This window comes from Drosophila subobscura, chromosome J (assembly GCF_008121235.1).
Source record: "Drosophila subobscura isolate 14011-0131.10 chromosome J, UCBerk_Dsub_1.0, whole genome shotgun sequence".
NCBI classification, from domain to species: Eukaryota; Metazoa; Arthropoda; class Insecta; order Diptera; family Drosophilidae; genus Drosophila; species Drosophila subobscura.
In genome coordinates this window covers 12,692,969-12,712,999 of record NC_048532.1, presented here as the reverse complement: position 1 = coordinate 12,712,999, position 20,031 = coordinate 12,692,969, and the positions used below count along the sequence as shown (strand labels likewise).

The following is a 20,031-nucleotide window of genomic DNA, read 5'->3' as shown; positions in this document are numbered from 1 at the left end:
GTCATTAGGAAGAGTGGCATCGATAATGGGGCCAGAGTCTGTGGTTCAACATTTGCCCCCTTCCGAGGTTTGAGCTCTGAGCTCACTCTCGCTGCATTTATGGGCAAGGCATATTCAAAAAATGCACTCATGTAAATAAAAGTTGGGATGCAAATCAGTTCTGCGGCTCGACCCCTTTGAAAGCACAAAAAAGGCTTAAATAATATGGCGAACTTTGCATTTCCTGTTGGCCAGTCCAGTTTTCTTTTCGTGCATCATTTAAATGCAGCAAAAATGTTGGCATAAAAATATGCATAACCGGAATCTGAAATGCTCTTTTTTGTGTGTGTGAGTTCGTGTCTGTTTGTGGATGTTGCTTCAATGTCAATTGCGGGGCGGGCGGGTAAAGCGAAGCAAGTGGTAGCTTCCACTTAAATTTTGTGTGGGTTGAAAAATGCATAGAGAAGCCGCCGCAGCAGTGAAAGGCAGCCCAGGGCCTGCAGCTGGAGATGGAGTTGAGCTGATGGAGCTGGAGTCTCTTGTCTTTCCAGCCCTCGCAGACGTGTTCGCTTATGGTATTCTTGTTATTGTCTTAAGTTTGTCACTCTTTTCATTTCTGGTATTTTTCTTAGAAGTCCCGTTACTTCTTGCTTACGGTACACAGCAGGCGCAGCAGCATGTGATGATGTCCTGACGTCTGGATGTTTGTTCTCTGGAACTGCAAGTAGTAAAAAGTTTTCTTCAGCCATGTAAGTGTGTGTGTGGGTGTGAGACAGAACCCTACGCAGTGCCATAAAAGTTGCATAAAACTGCGCAGATTTTCCTAGTGTTGTGTGTCATGAAAAAGTTTAGGATATCTCTTAGACATGCCTCAAAGGATCGCTTTAACATGACCCTTGCCTTAACCTTAAAACGCGAGTCATTTGTACGTCATATGCAGTAAACTGGTGGCTCCCAACAAAAGCCGGAGATGGGGTCGGAACTTGGCATGTGTCAGGATTTAATTTAGATAAAAGCTTTTTCCACACTTTCACCGTGCCACTTACTGAGCCGTGACGATGGCAGGAACCGACCTTTGACGTGCACCACACATACTCGTGGCGGTGGTGCCCTCAAATCAATTCCATAAACATTTTGCCTGCCGCAACCTGCCGAGGACACGACGACAATTTGTCTTAATGCCAAGCTAGACATATGGATTGATTCAAGCTTATCAGAGAGGAAGCAACAACGATTGCAGTTCCTCAAGGAAACGCTGATTGAAATCTATTTGAAGGGGTTCTCCACACATTTGACCCTCTGCAGACCCACCCATCTGTAAACTGCACTTTCACTTTAATTATTCATTGACATTTATTGATTGAATTTGATAATGTTTCTTTCTGCAGCATTTTGTTGGATTCACATTAAGTAGGGGGGATTTGCTCACAATATGTTTTTGATTTGATATTAGCTGTTAGATGCTGTTGACACACACACATTTACATACATAATGTACTTAGGCTTAGTTAGGATCGTTTATTTGCGGTGTTTTTGTTCGCTTTGCTATTCAGATATTACTTAACGGAGGGGAGCTTAGGAACCTGTATCGTGGCCCGTTGTTGGTATTTGCAATACACACACATAAATATTAATGTATTCACATTTAAAAAAACTATATTCTTGCTTCGTTCTTGTTGTTTCTCATCAAAATATCTGTATCAAGTATCGGCGGTAGAGTGTTTTTTTTTTTTTTGTTTAGTAGTTCCGTCTTGGCTTACAAAAAATACAACAGTTTATAAATATTGTACCTAGTTTTCTCTTTTCTGATGTGTATGTATGGTATGGTGTTTCGTTTCAGTGTAAAAGTTTGAAATAAATAAATATTTGTAACGTTTATAATCGAAAATATCTTGTTGTAGTTTGCTGTAAGCTTGTTTTTTTTTTTGTTCAGCTGGTTGCTTGTATATATAGCAATCAGAATGCATTCGCATTGCACTATATGCATGTAGGAGGGCTCTGTTGTAGGTTCCTTTGTTTTGTATTCTGTGTTCTGTAACTAGCACAACAATTGTACACTCAAATATGTATATTATATATAGTTATAGGTATGGTATACACTCATGTTTTGGCCTTGATTTTTCTTTGCATATTCGTGTCGGTATGTTCAGTGTTTGGGTTTGCTTCGCTTTGGTTTGGTTTGATTTGGTTTAGTTTGTGGCAAATGCGATTGGTCTTTGGTTTGGTTTGGCCAACATTTTCGCATTTTAGCATTTGTGTATCAGTTTTCACTTTTGCTCTTCTTTTCGGTGTCCGATTACCCATTTGTATTTGTTTTTTTTTTGTTCGTTCTCGTAGTATTTACTCTTTAGCTAGTGCTAGTAACATGAATAATTTAATTGATTTCATTTGATTTATTCTTATTGTTTGCGTGTTTGCACATGTGTTGTGTGTGTGTTTATCGAGTTTGTCTATTCGATATAGGAAATTATCATAGGTACACATATCAACACAGTAGTTGTGGGTTGGTTAGTACGGCAAACATTTGCCTATATATTTACGAATAATCGCATTTATTCATTTATTTAGGTTTCATCAACTATTTCTTTTTTAGCCGCACAAAAGCCTGGAAGATAGCAGTGTTCAAAGAGGAGAGAGAGAGTTCTGTTCGGAGGAGAGCTGTTCAAAATAACAAGTGCCATTGGAAGATATTTGAGTAGCAGGAAAAGGAAATGGAAAAGATGGTTGCAGTTCCATAAAGACACATTTAGCGTATAGCGTTGACTCTACTTCGATGTTTGTCTCGTGATCTTTTGTCGATGTCTTGGCGATGGCAGACCCAACCGAAGTTGATAGAAAAAATTCGAAACTAAAAACGGAACGGAACACAATCAGACTAAAGAAAGATCATATAAAGGCTGTGTGCAAAGATACAGAACCGAAAATAGTTGATCTTACTAACTAAATACTTGCTGCATATTCACTGGTTATTAATTATTTATCCATTTATGTATATTTATGTATAATATTTATATTCTCGTATGCCATAATACTCGTTCGTTTTTGTAATTAACTTGTATTCATGAAGTGTCTATCGCCTATCGTCCGGTGTGGGCTTCCCCGCTGGAGTTTAGTGTAAATATTAAAAATAGCTTGTAATTTGACTTGGATTTTCTTTGCTTTTCTTTTGTTGTGCATCATACATATCTTTTCCTCGCCTTAGTTTTTCTTCTCTTAAAATTGTCCTCAGCCCCGACCGCTGATGCCTTTGCCAAAGGTATAAAAAGATTCTTTTTTGCTACAGTTTAAAGTTAAGAGTTACACAGTTCCAACAATCCCCTCATTATTCATAATAAACTACTCGTACATATACATACACACATAGCTGTGTGTAGGAGGTATGTGTTTGAGTTTCTTCTTTATAGAGAGAGACCATTGTATATAGTACAAAATTTACAATAGAAGCGAGACCTTCTTCTTCCTCTTCTGGGTACAAAAATCAATTCGGGATGGGGTTCTAGAGTAGAGTGGAGTGGAGTGTAGAGTGTTCTTTTTTTTGTGGGGGAAAAGCCCTAAGTTGTGTATAAGCAAAAGAGCTGAAGGCTGCCTCTCTGGGGAGAGGGCGTAGGGTAGGTAGGTAGGAAGGGGGACAAGCGTGTGTGTATCTAATAAATTTATACAAAATCTGTGCTCAGAAAATAGTTTACAAATATACTTTAGACTTAGTTACACTGTCCTTTGGGCGTGATATAAATTGTATACATCATATACATACATAATACATATCTTCACACATACAAACATACACACATTTATTATAAATAGCTTTCTTTTGCATTGGTAAGTGTTGGAGTTTGTGTGTGTGTGTGTGTAAGGAGGGAGCGGGGTTTCAAAGAAGCTCGGAGTTTTTATTTTGATTGTTTCTTGGCTTGTGGTTGAATGGAGTTTGCACTTTCCCCCAGTCATAAATGTTTCTATGTGTATATATTGATATATTTCGTATAGTTTAAATTGACCCAAAAAATGTTGTGTGGGGTGTCTCTCTAGGCCAAGTTCCGGTAATCCGAAACTCTTTCATTGTGTCCATGTTAAAAAGTCTTCAAAACGCATCTGGGTGCTGGAGTTAGGTATCTCTAGTGTTTGTGGTTGTCTGTGGCTGTGTCAGTGTTTCGTGAGTCTGATTTCATCTAATACATTTTCAGTGATTGCCTAATTGTGACAACTTCAGCAATACATCATTATGTGCTACGCTTCTACATGTGCGCGTAGTCCCTAGTTCTATGTTTTTGTTCAAGCAACGTTTTGTGTAGAGCAGGGAATGCATGTCATGTCCCATTTACTTGTTACTTTTGCACCATTGGAATTTCATTTCGATTTCGATAATTCGCTAACATTTACAAACAGAAGAGAAGAATGGTTAGGTGGGGGAGGGGCAGGGGCAGGGGCAAAGAGTGGAGTCTTTTGTCAAACAACTAGATTAAGTACAATACATACACAATGCTGGATTGGATACAGTTTACGAGTAGCTTTTGGTTAAGTTATCCGCCATCAATGCAATTACATTGCACGATCCACCACACTTTTTCACACTTTTATCTCGTCAAATTCACGTTTTACAAACGTTTCGCTCTGTCCTGTTCTGTCCAATCCTGTCGTGTCCTTTCCTCTTTAGAATCAAGTGATAAATCGCGCCTTTTGTTTGCGCACAAAGTCCTGGGCTTGTTTGTCATTGACGCGCAGCTCAAGGATTTGCAAAATTGGATTGCCTTGTAGAAAATATGACAGCATCGAGAGAAGTTCGTTAGCAAAAAGAAAATATTAAACTTACATTTATCCTTCTGCTGCATGAGCGGCAGCTCGATCTGCTTTAGGCCATGAAAGTTGTCCACACTGGTGCTGTAGGCCTCCACGCCGGGAATGTTGCCCAGCGCCAGGTAGGCCTCGCCGCCGAAATCATTGGCCGTGAGGACATCGTGATCCATGACTGTGAAGCAGATCATGGCGCCATCGGTGAGACACTGCTCCAATGTCACAGAGAACTCGAAACACTCGTCGAAAATGGGATTCAAAGTGCGCTAAGGAAAGTATAAATCAAAGTAAAATATCATCCCTAGAATTAGGAGACAGTTATCGTACCTTGTGCACATTCGTCTGCTGCTCCATGCAGTGCAGAAATATCCTTCGTGGCAGCAGCTCAATCACCACAAACGGATCGCTGAAACCATTCGGATCCAATGGCACCACATCGCGGGCATGCAGAACCTCCACACACAGCGAATCGTGATTGAAGTAGGCCCGCACGGCCAGTGAACCATACGGACTGGGACACACGGCCATCAGCTGCTCCCGCAAGCGATTCATGTAGAACATGTCTATGAGCCGGTCCGTGTCCGTCTTGTGGAACTGCAGCCGCTGCTCGATGCGCCAGAAGTCGTCCGTGTGCAGGCACTCCAGCAGCAGGCCCTGGCCCTCGGCATGAAAGAAGTCCACCAGCAGCTGGAGCGCCTCGTAGAGCCGTTTGTGGAAATGCGTCGGCTTGTCCGTCTCATCGCCCGTCTCCATTTGGCGGGACATCTCGCCCAGCACCGTCTTCCAGATGAAACGCAGCGAACGGTTGAAGTTCTTGGTGAGCAGGGCGCTGTTGAGGGCCGCCAGGTGGCAGTCCAAGTACTCCAGCAGCGGCACAATCGCCTGATTTGCAGGCAGGGAATCTGGTGACCAGGCCAGGTGGAACATGGCCTTCTGCAGCGACATCTGCATGAGCGGAGCCAGCTTCGAGAGGATGCGCTCCGTGCGATTCTCCATGTGAGTCAGGCTGGACTCGAGCAGGTTGTCCGCCGACTCCTCCAGGGGCTGTTCATCGGAGCGGAACTCGGCCAGGGTGCGGCGCACATATTCCACATTGTTCACGGTCACGCACATGTCGTCCGAGCAGCGGAATGGACCCTGCTGCTCGTAGTAGCCGCTGTCTGCCAGCGCAGTGTGGATGAGGTCGCAGTAGTGCATGGCCGCCGAGCATACCACATCGATGAGCTGCGATTCCAGCATGATGGCCGTGTCCTCGTCCGGCCAGTTGATGACCTTCCAGAACTCCTTGATGTTCAGCAGCGTGCTGGCCGTGTCCACCGAGGAGCTGCTGTACCTAACGATGCGTTCGCCCTCACAGATGGCGTCCATGCGGATGGCTGCTCGGATGCGCTGCAGGGCCTTCGCCTTGCTCACCATCATCCAGCGCTCAAAGGTGGGGATGAACCATTCGTGGCTGTTGCTCAGGGCCAGCGGCTTCTCCGGCGGCTGTGGCTGGGCGGACAGGTGTCGTTTCAAATGACAAAACTCCTGCAGAGCGAGAAACAATTCAAACGGCTTCGTGTCCACCGGCTCCGCATCGCCCTCGAGCACGGCATACTGCGACAGGTTCATCCGCACCCCGGGCACCTGGCCGGCGGCCATGCGGCTGTACAGCTCCTCGCCCACCATCGCATCGTATTGTTTGTAGATAATGCTGAAGTATTGAATGCCATTCGTGCTGGGAAAGAGAAACAAAACGGGAGGGGGTATAATGGAGTTGAGCTGGAGTTCCGGCAGGCAGACAAATGATGGCTCAAAGGCTCTCAGTTTAAAGCCAAAAGCCGCAATTAGCATGGGACAGACCCTGGCTAACTGGTAACTAAATTTCAGCTAATGCCTCGCCACTCAACACTTTCTCTGACGGCTTCCGGACTTGATGTTTGTTAAATGCCTCGTCAGAATGCTGTCCGCACTGTGCAGTCTCCCGTTCCATCCTTTCCTGACCGCCTGTCCGGCGCTCGGGGCAGCAACGTGAGAGCATTTTTATGACAGCGCAATTAATTTGAGGCTTATGTGTGTAAGCCACTTGATGTCCTCATTAAGGTTCTTTTATGGCCCCGCTAACTGGCAAATATGTGACTGATTAGTCCGCCTTGAGAGGGCCAAAGATGCGGAACCATGCATCCAGAAGTGTGGAGCAGCACCTAATGGTGCAACGTGATCTGTATCGTTGTGCTGATCAATATATTACCTCATTTACGATGGCAGCAGTTCCCTGAGGAAACTATCTGTAACCTTTCCAAGGGGATGCCACTCCTCTGTGAGCGCTAGGAGCACGCCCAGCAAACGCTACGGGCCATCTGTCATGACAACATTTTGTGGCCCTCATTATGGCTCGTTAGCTTTATGAGCTTTGAGTCGTCGTGGCATTTGACAAATGCTCAAACTGATTAGAGAGCAGCGACTGTAAAGTGGTTCGCCCCCGGACACCGATTGCGGATAAGTTCAAATCGAAATGACGTCAATTCAATTGGGTCAACATTGGTCAGCTTGGATAGCCAGAAAAAGAGAGAGAGAGAGAGAGAGAGAGAGAGAGCAGTGCAGTGCGTGGACCCACGACCCACGACCCTCGCTGCTTGTTTTCCTAAACTGCTTTTCGAAATGGTATTTGTAGAGTGCCAGGCGAGTGGATAGCTACAGATACCTTGCAGCTTGCTTTTTATGGGCGACACGTGTCCGGGATACTTACTTAATCTAATGATGGGGCGGAACGCTAACCGACTGGAACCTATATAACTAAGACAACTGATCCGGATTCCTGCGAGTACTCACTTGTCAAAGAGGGCATGGTAATACGTCTGTCCCAGCTGGATGTCGGCCGTTAATGTTGTTACGAAGTTCGATAATGGATTGGGCAAGCACTGCGATTCGCGCAGCACATTCTGGCCCCACATTATGGAGCCCTTGCGCAGGGCGTTCACCACCTCGCCGCGTACGCCCTTGTTGAAGGGGCAGACGGCGCGAAAGGCCCGCATCGAGCCGAGCAATCCCAGGCAGCGCAGCAGGAACTCCAGGCGTATCAGCGAGGGCGGATTCAGGGCCGGAAAGATGTCCCTGTGCCGTCGGATCTGGTTCAGCGAACGCTCCACAAACCCATTCATCGCCTCGGCCAGCCACTGTTCCAGATCGCGACTCAATGCCTCCTGATTGGGCTGGTTCCATTGCTTCTCCACATCGCCCAGCAGACGATGGAGGAACTTTGGGTCCAATGGCGTCGAACGATTCAGCTTGGCAGCAGCCACATATCTGAAAGGAAGAAGCATTAATAGCTGGAAGAGTTAGCTTCCCTTTTCCCTTGATAACTCACCTGGCCATGGCGCAATGCAAATCCGAGAGATCCCCCTGCACGGCCAATTGATGGAGTATCGTGAGGGCCGGACCCGGCAGGTCTCCGCACCAGGTCCACGATGGTTCGTGGGTGGTCACCTCGTGCTGCATGAACACCATCTGCAGCTGCTCGACCTTGTGCATCTGGTGCTCGTGATTCTCCTCCGCGATATTGCCCCGATCATCGCGTGTCGAGAGCCACAGCTTGAGCCGTATGCGTCCCTGCACGGTGCTGCGATGACTGCGTGCCTCCAGCTTGAACCAGGCATCCAGGCCCGTTGAGGGTATATCCGAAATGGCTATATTCACCGAGCCCAGGAAATCGTCTTGGGAGCCCTGACGCGCCGACTGGCAGACCTGCTTGAAGAAGCGCCCCAAGCCGCGCACGCCACGAACTTCGTTCAGTCGCGAGACGGCGTCCAGGACGCAGCTCTCGTCATCGTGGTCCCAAATGTCCAGGTGAAAGGTGTCCGTGTTGATGTCATCTATGTCACTGCAGGCGACAAAACAAAAAAGATTGGCGTTTGTGTGTGAGCTGTGAACTCTGTTTATGGGCTGCCCATATATCCTGTGGAAGTTCTTGTGCTGCTTTCCATTTTTTTGTTGTATTTTATGTGCCAACAAATGTTAGCACATGTTCATAGATTTCTTGGTATATGGCCCCGAGCTTTGCTGCTCCATTTAATTTATTACAAGATTTATATTTTGCTTTTAAATTGGAAATACTCTCTGACGCTGGCTGAATATATTTCTCGGAAATTACGAGTACGAGTACTCGTATTTCAATAGGGGGAAACCTTTTTTAATGTTCACGAATGTGCCATGTATTTATATTTCAATTTTAATAATTGAATGGTTTCATATTTCATTACTGAAAGGCGCTTCTCGCAAAGGTCAATCTTTCGTAATTGGACATTTCAGGGAATTGGCTATGAATGGAGTTTTCAGACAGGCGCGAAATAATACTGAGACAATTTTTAGAGTGTATCTAACCTTCGACTTGTGTTGGTCGCTTGTCGCTCTTTGCTGTTCTGTTTTTATTGCAATTGCAACATAAATTTGATTGCATTTTTATGGGGCATCTTTCTTATGCATTTGTGTTTCAATTTAAATGGATTTCTTTCTCCGTATTGCTTACAACTCGTAAATTACGTTCGGTACTTGGGGGATTCGAATCGTTTAGCATGCGACAGAGATCCTTCCTGGTTGTCTGGCCCGTTTCCTCCGCCACCCCCGAGTGTGAGCCACATTTATCAACCAGTCGAGCGTTAATGAAGTCTGAAAACCCACTTTGCTTTTTGCAGATGAAATTTCAAGCATTTACAAGTTTAGAGAGAGAGCGCGCGGCAGTAATTGAATAATTCGTTACAAATCCCCGCCATTAAGTGTGCCGTGGCCCTCCATTTGATTTGGTAAAACAATTTCTAAAGGTCCCCACTCCAGAGCACTTCACTTTCAGTCCTGTCCATTTGATTCACTTACAATTTGAACTTCTCATTCCATTTGGGGGTCAGCGTGTGCGGCTTGATGCTGGTCGCCTTGATGAGCTTCGCTGGCACCGGTCCGCCCAGTGAGTCGCGCTGCTCCCGTCGACCCGCCTCCCGCCGCTTGAAGCTCAGCCGGAAGCTATGCTTTCGGTGTGGCGGCGAGTCCGTGGCACTGTTGTCAAAGCCACCGCTCATGTCCGCCGATAGGGCGCGCGGTGTCGGCGGCAGCGGCGCGGCGACACGGGCGGACAACCGTCACCGTCCGGCTGGATGCCCAGCATGCAGTACGGATCCGAGAAACCTGCGGGACCAATAAATAATTGGATATACAGAAGCAGAGAGAGTGTATCAGTGGAATAAAAGATGTCAAGGAACAAGGAGAAAAAGAGAGGGAGAGAGGGGAAGGGAAAGGAAAGTGAGAAATGGTGCAGCATTAATGAAGTGCTCGCCCGAATGACATTAAAGGCCAATTAATGGGGCTGCCCTTCAGGGGAAGGTAGGCCAGGCTACGGTGTCAGCTGCTGGCAGTCACACATTGCGTATGATTAACATTTCATTTGCATAAAGTGCCGCTCAATTATTGAGTAGCCGTGATTAACGCACGGGGGCCATCGGCCATTCGCCATCAATGCAGAACAGATGCCAAGCGCCCGAGATTAAGATTATTTATGAAGAGCCGAAAAATGGAAAACTCGAATGCTGAACGGTCGCAGTGGGAAATGGCATTGAGTTTCGGGTGAAAGTTTAAGGTATTATGATGGAGGCCCAGGATCTGCACCAAAATCAGTTCAGCTTTTGGCTGGGGATTGCGCTCGTAAAGCGATTACCCCACAGAAATGGTTCATTTGGAAGCGGCAGCAGCAGCAGCCGCACTCATTGTAATGACCAATTGTGTTACTGGCTTTCATGCTTGACCAGGCCAAAGGGAATCAATGGCTGCTAATGAAAACTGAGCCCAAGCCGAGCACCCCGATTCTCCGCTTTGGCAGCTTATTTGCCAATCGAGAATGGCCCAAACAAAGGCCAGTCGCCTATTCTCATCGGCCACGTTTCATTGGCAACGAGTTGTTTGCCATCTGCCCAGAGCCACAAACTTAACCTCTCCCCCACTCACTCACACTTCTGCCTGGAATACCATGCCACCCGCTGACTCCTGCCTGCTGCTCTGGCAAGACGGGAGCCGTCATCAGTACATTTAGCAGATGGCAGACGGCACTAACACTGCACTACTAGGACTGGGCAGAAACGAAAGAAAAAAATGCTCAAACAGAAGTAGAAGTAGACGAAGGAGCACTCAGCGTATTCCTTACACATCCTTGAGCACATTAAAATGCGAAATTGCGTTGCCTTCGATGTGGCTGTGGCAAAAGCAGCGGGAGGAGGAGGAGCACCAGCTCATGCTCCCAGTTCTGGTCTGCCATGCTCTGCTCTCGAGCATAATGAACAAAATGGGAAGCATTAAATTGCAAATTTATTGAACGAACACTGAAGCTGGGGGAGCTGGGAGTTGTGGACCCAGAGACAGATGCGAGAGACCAGGCAGTGGGCATAAGCAAAACTGTAGCTGTGAGCCAGGCAGAACCCACAAAAAAATGCGAAAGAAAAGCGAAGAAAATATACTATAATTGAAGGAAATAGTCAACGCACATGCTGCCACAGTTTATGGATGCCTCGTTTGGCTTTTTGATTTGCCCAGGCACACACACACACACACACACCGACACACGTACACACGCATACAATTCATAATGCAATTACCGCAGTAGCCGCAAAATCAATTTACAAACTAAAAATATTTACAGACGACAACACAAGAGAAGGTAGAGGGGAGGCTGGAGGATACATATATATTGTATGGAATATACATATATAGATGGATTGATACATCGGTGCGGAGTACGAGGTGTCAAGTGGGGGGTGTGAGCTCTTACCATTGGCATCCTTTGCCTCCAGGCCATCAGCCTCGATTACCACCGCAGAGAGTACGATTATCCTGGGTTTATCCTCGGCGGAGGCATGCAGCAGGCGATAATGACGATCCGGATTGACACCAAAGGCGCGCTGTGCATGCAGATACATCTCATCCTTGTAATGTGCAAACTGTGTACCATCCAGCAAACAGCCAACAGCCAACAGCCAGCATCCAGCAACCATTCAGAGCAGACGGAAAGGAAGCCAAAGACGAAGCAGATTTTCCATATGAGCCAAATTACGTGTTGCCATAGGGAGAGGGAGAGCAGAATGTATTCTCATTTCATTTAATTATACTGTCATTTATTTGTAAATATTTGCGAGTAAACAAAATTATAATATCATTAAAATTGAAAAAATTTGCATATTTTGCCCCGTTGCGAAGTGCCAAAGTAAAAGAAAATTTCATTTATTGGCTGGCAAAACATTTTTCGTTTTCTTTTTTCGTTTTTCGTTTACTTTTTGTTCTCTTTTCTTATTTTCTCTCATCTCTATTGATTTATCTTGCGTTGAATTTATTAGCCTCTCGACTTTTGATTTCGATCACGGTTCGCGTAACGCTTTCATCACACAACGTCCCCGCCCCTGCCCCCTGCCCCTGCCCCACTACTGGTCTACGGCGGAGGGCGGGGTAGAGGCTGTTATTATAATTTGATTGCCTGGACCTGCAGTCAAAAATATGGGGAAACTTCATTATGAGGCCATTAATTCGACTTGGATACCGAGGAGGGTGGTTCAAGTTTCAGACTTTTGTTGCAAATATTTTCAAAATCCAATTAAATTTTTGTGTATTTTTATTAAACTTTCTGAAATATTTGTTTCTCTTGGATCCTTGGTTTGAATAATGATTAGAAAACATTTGATATGATATTCAAGTCTCGAAGACAACGAATGATTGGATTGAATATTCTTTTGGTAATTTACGAAATTAATTTGCATTTAAATTATGGCATTTAAAAATAGATTTTTAATGGTAAAATATATTAAAGAAAGTAATGCCATCGGGTTTGGATTGGTGTTCATAATTGAAGCACAAATGAATAGAATTTTAAAGTAATCGACATTAAAATCAAATGCAATCCCTGCTAATTGGTATTTTTCCCACTTCGATGCCTGCACCAAAACGAAAACAACGAACAAACGAACTTTTGTTCCTTCTTCTCCGACGAGTAAGTTTTTCATCAGCTCATTATAATTGTAACTAATCCTTCTTTTCATTTGCTCCCCCTTTGGCCTGATTATAACGGGGCAACCTTCAAGATTGAGTCCCTGCTGCAGAAACTTTCTTGGATTTCTTTCCTTTTCTTATTTCTTTTATTTTATATTTTTTTCTTTTCATTAATTTCCATTAGTAAAGGTTTAACCCTCTGATGGCCGAGCAAATCGCATTTACTTGTAATTATTTACCATTAAATGCAAAAATGGCCAACAAACTAAAGCAGGGCAAGGCGGCGGAAAGGGGAAAGGGCACCGTCGTCCCCCATTGAGACTGTGCAAGGCAATAACTTTCTTTACCGACTTTCTCTCTCTCTCGTCTCTCTATCCGCTTTGCGGGGACCCGCGAGATTTGACCAGTTTCAACTCAATCACAGCAGGACGAGCGCGTATTTTCCGCTTACTAGGACTAGCAGGAAACTTTTATTATGCTGGCGTAACCTTGCTTCTCATCAGTGCCTCGCCACTACCCCAGCTGTGCCCCTGCTGCCCCGCCCTCTGGGACTGAAGCTCCAGTTTCATTAGTTGTGCACTGGGCGGTGGCACGGGGTGGGGCATGGCGTCTAACAATTTTCTTACTCTTAAATTAAAAACGATAATTGAAAAATGAACTCGTGTTAAGGCAGGCGGCAGACGACGCCCGTAGCCGGCGGAAAAATATGGCGAAAATATTGGAAAATTCCTTTTCAAATGGCAATCATCAATGAGGAGGAAAAAGTAGCAAAATTTTTAATTGAATTTCCCAACCCTCCACCTCACAAACATAAGCTCGAGAGCCGGTCAAAAGAAATTGAGTTCCCTGCCAGATGTGGCATGTGGAGAGGTTGCGCCTTGGGGTTAACCCAGATATTAATCATTCAAATTGCAAAACGTCTTACGGACCCCTAATGTGCCCGATTAAGCCTTTCAATCATTTTGCATCCTTGCTCCGGGGCCCAGCCATAAGTCTATTTGTATCTCTGTGTGTGTCGGGTTATCTCCCCGAAATTGCCTTAAATTGTATAATTTGTAACTATTTGCATAACTTCTCCCATTCTCTCTCGGACGCCTAAATCATAATTTCATTCAACTCTGAACCTCCCCTCGAGGAACTAGCCCCTCACCACCAGCAATATTGATTTATCTCGGAGCCACTTACCTGTCCGCCCGGTGCGGGTGCGCCCACCGTATTGGCAATGGTATGCAAGACCTCCGCATAGAGCTTCTCCTTCTCGTCCTGGCGGTCAATGGACTCCTCGGGTGCCGGCGGATCACGTTCATTCTCGGGATTAGCCTCGGCACGTGCTTCGGCGGCACGCGTGGCTGACATGCGACGATTTTCACGTTTCCAGCCGAGCGATGTAAAGTTCTCAAAATACGAGCCATCCGTTTCCTGTACCCTGTATTGAAATACAACAACAGCAAAAAAGAGAACCGATAAAGTAAGGGGTTATCCATATGTGCAATAGAAAGAGGGAGGGAGGGAGGTAGGGGCCTCCATTCGGTACGAGTAGTATCAAAGAATATTCAAATTGACTGCCTGTCCCTGTCAGTTCGGTGTCTGACTTTAATTGGCACTGTCAATATGCTCTTCTCAGCGTATAAATGTGGCACAGTCCGTGCCGTACCTATTTCAACATTGATAAGGGTCGCCGGTCGCCTGTTGCCCGGACTACGCTACCCTTGGACCTCGTATCTCATACCCCGCACCCCGTTCTCGTACCATTCGCTGCATGCCCGCCCCAATCTCGCCCTGAGCCGCTAATTGTATACAAATATTCAGAAGTTTGCATATTTGATTGAAAGTTTCAGTGTGCGAGTGTGTGGCGGGGGGAGGAAAGGTCCTAACTAGGCCTAGACACGATAGCTGGGATGCTCAACCTAATCATTTGATTTGCATGCCTCACCCACACACACACACAGGCTACAGCCAAACAGACACACTCCCATGCCATCAAATCTGTGGGGCAAATCCCCTATCCGAGCAGATGTGGCAGGAAAAAGTTGAGCAAAACTTTGCGCACTCAGCACGGGAAACAGCTAAGCGGCTTAACTTTGTCGCCGGCGTTGATGATTTTTTACGTTTACGTTACTTTTATGGGGCAGACAAAAAAAAATAAAACCAAGCGATGAGTCCTCACAGTAGGCAAAGGCAACGGCAACGGCAACACTTTCTGTCGACACCCTGAAATGTAGGCAACACTTTTTGCGAACACCTCTCCGTGGGTGTGTGTGGGAGTTATGTGTGGGTAGGGCGTGTGAAAATGGTCAACGTAATTGTCGTAAATGATAGGGTACACTGGGCAGACAGGACTGCCCAGGACACTAACTGCATTGTTTGAAGTTGTACCGGAGGACCGCACTGTGCCCCTCTCCCTCTCTCCCAGGGAAAAGTTTTGTGAAAAATTTAATTTCAAACTTTTCCGCGCAGTTGTTTATTTTGCTGTTTTATTTTCCTTCGTCGCTGCCTGTGCTTTGCTTTGTGATTTCATCGCTCTCAGAGACACTCAATTTTCGGTTTCAATTTTTAAGATTTTTTCCCACAATTTTCTCACTGTCATGTTTTTTCTTTGGGGCCCTAAAAAAGTTTTAGTTTGGTATTTATTTTGTCGCAAAATGTTTATTTTATATTTAACTTGAAGGTACGCAAAAAATAAAATCATTCTCGAGGTTACAAAGTTTTGTGCGAACCCAAACTTTGACACTAATTATTTATTATTATTTTGTTTATAACTTTCTCAGAAAATGCACTTAAATTGATGATGAATAAATTGTGCTATGATGAATTAATTTTTTGCGTGTGCCTGATATTTAATTGAATAGAGTTTTTGCTGGGTAATTTGATTCTCTTTACTCAACTTTAATGGATGTGTGGCGACAAACTAATTTCGCTCCAATTAACATTTGATGCATAAAATATGAGAATTCGTGTATCAATTGGATATTAATAAGCCGAGTAATTGTTGGGGTTTTACTGATAAATTATGCGGAAAAATGTGCGGTCAGAGGCTAGTTTCGAATGTGCATGGCAGCTCTGGACAGCGGACAGCAAATAACAGAAGTTGGCAGGCCGCAAGGCAATTCCTTGGCTTCATTAATAAAGAAAATAAATCGAGCTACTTTCACACTTCATTAAAGAAGCTCGAGGAGTTCTCGAAGCTCCTTGGGGCTGCTAACTTGACTAATGAATGCCTCAACTCCTTATGAAAGCGCTCTTCGAGCGCACTCTTCACACATTTTGATCATCAAAAACACATATTTCTCAAAGCCAGCGTCGCGCTTTCTTTCCACCGAAAATCTCATTTCGGGCTTAATTAAATGTAACCTGTGATCCGCACTCACATTATGCGCACATTCTCGGGTTAAGCAGATGCCGTATTATGCAAAGTGGATGGCGCTTCGTTCGCTTTGTGTGCCACAAAGATGCTGCAGCTGCTGCGCTGGCTGGGTTGGGAGGATGTTGCACCTGGGCTGGGTAGGATTCTCTTGCTCGTTAAGAGCAATCAGAGTGCCCAACCCCAAGACAAGCAGCATTAAACAAGCTCAAGAACAAGACACTTTCCATGTGGCAGAGGGGCTTTTTGATGGGGTTTGGAGGGGGCTCTATGTGTATGTAGGTTATGGGCAAAAACTTTTTCCACACTCAAAGGATTGGCCCGCATTCGAAGGAAGTTGCCGGGCCAGCAGCAGCAGCAGAATCCCTCCACTCTGTAGGTGGGTGCGAAAGTTTCTTCGGGAAAACTCAACGAACTTTTCTAATTACATAATTATGAAGGTCGAGAGCGGTAAAGTTTTCTTTTGGGCATTCGAAAAAAAAACACAAATCGAGAAAACAACTGAAATTGAAGTACATTAATTAATTGGTAAATAATTCATTTTAGATTTCCATTGAGCCGCTCTCTGAGCCTGTACCTGTGCACCCTGTGGTGACTTTAAGGATTGCCTGTCTGCCTGCCTGCCCTCCTGCTGCCGCTCCTGCTGCTTATTTATGGCCCCAGAAGCAGACCTCAAATCCCCAAAGACGCTCATTATCCCCAGCTCCCTCCCTCTCTCTCTCTCTGTTTAATTTATGCATTTCACATTCGAATACCTCTGTGCGTGCGTGAGTCTGTGGGTGGCATATCTGTGTGCGTGTGTGCATGTCTGTGTAAATATCTGGCGGCAAGTTGAGGAAAATATTAACATTTCCATCTAAAGGTTAATTACCACCAGTAAACATGTTCCGGACGGGGTTTAGGCCCGTTTCGGCCACCGTTTCAGACAGACATTTAATTTCGAAAATCCATTCTCGGGCAGCTCTGGCTCCCAGCCCTTCTCGCACATCAACTATGCATTAGGTTATGCATCCCTTTTGGAATGCTGTTGGACTTACCCAGAGTTGGAGCGTGGATCCACCTCGGGCCAGCTGAGCCGACGCTTGCAGAAGGCCAACGGTGGGCGTGGCGGTGGGTCCACTTGGTGCAGCGGCGAATTGCGTTGCCGGAAGGAGCCGGTGCGCGGCGGGGCCAGGCATTCCAGGGCGCGTGATTGACGACGGGACTGGGGTGTGCCACCGCTGCCGGAAGCGGATGCGGAGGTGCCGCCAGCTCCAGTTTTGGGATAACCTGCGAAAAGAGAAAGAGAGGCTTTGAGTTGTGTAGCAAAAATTAGTCAGGTAGCCACCAATGGAAGCTCCACAGCTTCCGACACACATGCAAATTGATGGTGGGGCAGGTACGAGAGCTCTGTGTGGCCATGTGGCACGAAAGTCAAATGGGAAACGAGTCCCCAACAGTCAAAGTCAATGTGCAGTGCGCTGGCGGTGTGGTCCATGCGGCGTGAAGGTGATGCTCAAGGCAAACGGCACTGCAACCGCAACCTTGACGTGCATCTGTGCGGCTGCTGCGGCGACTCCCACTCGTACTCATGGCTCTGTACAAAGTCCTGCACAGTCTTCTAGTTGGTTCCCTCCACAAGGACAATGGGAGTGGAAGCCCTACTTAGAGCTAGGATGGGTTCAAACCATTTCTGCGGCTTCGGCAAGAACGATTTTTTTTGTGGTACGTATGGGGAAAGGATCCCTGCGGCTGCTACTGGGAAAAGCATTCGCAAAAAATTCCCAAACTCAAAGTTGGACTGGACTGGAAACCAAAGAACTGCCACACACACACATACACCCACTCGCACAGCAAATGCGCTTACACACTGATGGCTTTGGGTGAAGAGATTTTGCCCGTGGTCTGTTGGCCAGGACAAACCGCTCGTTCGTGGCTCGTGCAACAAGATAAGCCAATTTCAATTTTGATTCAAATGCTGCAGAGACGCCAGTGAATCAAAATTCAAGCAAATGCCACCGAGTCCATCCATGTCGATGCCTGGATAGTTTCAGCAGTCGGCGGTTTATGTGGCCAGGACACGCTCTCCGGCATGGCACTGTCTTGGCGGCATTGAAATGTGTTTGCATTTGCCAACTGCGACAGAAACAACAACCCGAACATCGTTTAGCTTGGCAAACAAGTTTTGCATAGCCAACACGAGAAGCCGCACAAGAAGTCACATATGCATGTTGATTGCTTTCGCTCCACCAGCATCATGGCAGCAACACCATCCCTACTCTCCTCCTTCCACCCTGCAGCGGCGGATTTGTCTGTACATTTGTGGATACCCTCATGTACCATATACATATACATACGCGTTGGCGTGGCCAAACATTTGCGAAAGCGAAACTTTGGTCGCATTTGGTGCTCGTACGCGCCCAAGATATGTAATGTAATTTTCATATTGCGACTCGATAACGCCTGGCGGATTCAATAAACTTTTCCATGTTCCCCCCATTTTGGTTGGTCCACAAACACACACAGAAAGATTGTTCTTATGTGTGTGGTTTTTGGGGGGTTTATAGACCGCAAAGTTTTGGCAGCTGATGGAAAAGTGAAAGTGGGGGAGCAAAGGTAAAAGTAAAAGTGAACGTAAGCTTTACTTTGCGATGAATTGTACTTTCTTTAGGGGGATTTATTCACTAGATTCCACTTGGGAATTGAAATTTAACCGCCTGATTCTTTGAACCACTTGAAGGAATCGCAGTTCTACAATTTAGATGGAATTATGATGCCATTAGGAACTCAATTAGTTGCCACAAACCCTTTTGCAGGTACATAACCTACCCGATCTAAGGCAAATACACACAAAACTCACCCAGTAACGGATTTGTGGCATTCGGATTGCCGATTACCACGCCGCCGGATGGATAAGTGCTGCCGCTTGCTGTAGCTGCCACGCCTGCGATGGGTGTTGCTGGTGCCCCGTAAACGGCAGCTGCACCTAGGCCCAGGCCCAGGCCACTGCCAATGCTCGTCTGTTGTTGAAGCGGTGGGTGGCCATGTGCCGGCTGTTGCTGCTGCTGTTGCAACAGCAATTGTTGTTGCTGCTGCTGCTGTTGTTGCTGAAGTGGCAAAGGCAGTGGCAGCGGCTGCTGTTGCTGCTGCTGCGGTGGAAAGGGCGGCAGAGGCGTAGCGGCAGCAATTCCACCAGGTGGTACGCCCCCAACGCCGCCCGACTGCTGTTCACTGGACTCCTGGCGGGAGAGGGAGAAGCGTCGATTGCCGAGTCCCAGACTGGAGATGCCACTTGTTACATACTGCTGCATGGAGCTGAGGAAACTCATGGCGGCATCTGGCGTTGCCCCTGCCCCGGCCTTTGCTTTATTCCGTTCTTATCACTTGCGTAATTGGCTTAAGTTGTTCCAACCCCTGCTGCTGCTCCCGTTCCTGTTCCTGCTCCTGCTCCCCTTGATGCTGTTGAATCCCTTTGTGAAATTAATCACTTGGAAACTTTTTGCGTATGCAAAGCCTTGGCTCTTTCGCTTTCTCTGGCACTGGTACTGTTACTGGCACTGGCACTGCTTGTGGATCTGTATCTGGCGTCCGTTATGTTTCACAATTATAAATTGGTCCGATTTGGGGCCTAGGCAGCAGGCTCTGGTCCTCCTCCCTTCGTGGTGGCAGCTCTCGACGGCTCTGGAAGTAAGAAATGAAATGTTTATTTAAGGTGAAACTTCTGCCAGAGTACGAGATTTGTGTGTTGTTATTTTTGGAAATAATTGAATTCCTTCTGAGGCTTAGGACCGCTCTAAATACGGATATACGGTGCTCATAAATATGTTCGTGTTCAGATTAAAAGCAATTAGAATAGGCCAAAGCAAATGGGGCTTGGAGTGCTGTGCCTTTCGATTCTCTTCTTGAGCTGTTGATTCCTTTAGCCACTCTAT

General features: G+C 46.2%; 1 protein-coding gene across 1 annotated transcript in view; it reads right to left on the bottom strand.

Moving 5' to 3' along the window:
• Positions 1–1,698: 1,698 nt before the first annotated feature.
• Positions 1,699–20,031, bottom strand: part of LOC117893291 (BAI1-associated protein 3) — a 44,864-nt gene continuing 26,531 nt past the window's right edge. The window contains 11 exon segments of the mRNA XM_034799861.1: positions 1,699–4,724; positions 4,787–5,033; positions 5,095–6,484; positions 7,579–8,052; positions 8,114–8,626; positions 9,616–9,853; positions 9,856–9,921; positions 11,552–11,720; positions 13,945–14,185; positions 17,158–17,389; positions 18,960–19,780. Coding sequence (XP_034655752.1) covers positions 4,633–4,724; positions 4,787–5,033; positions 5,095–6,484; positions 7,579–8,052; positions 8,114–8,626; positions 9,616–9,853; positions 9,856–9,921; positions 11,552–11,720; positions 13,945–14,185; positions 17,158–17,389; positions 18,960–19,428 — 4,131 coding nt within the window. The 5' untranslated portion in view covers positions 19,429–19,780 and the 3' untranslated portion in view covers positions 1,699–4,632.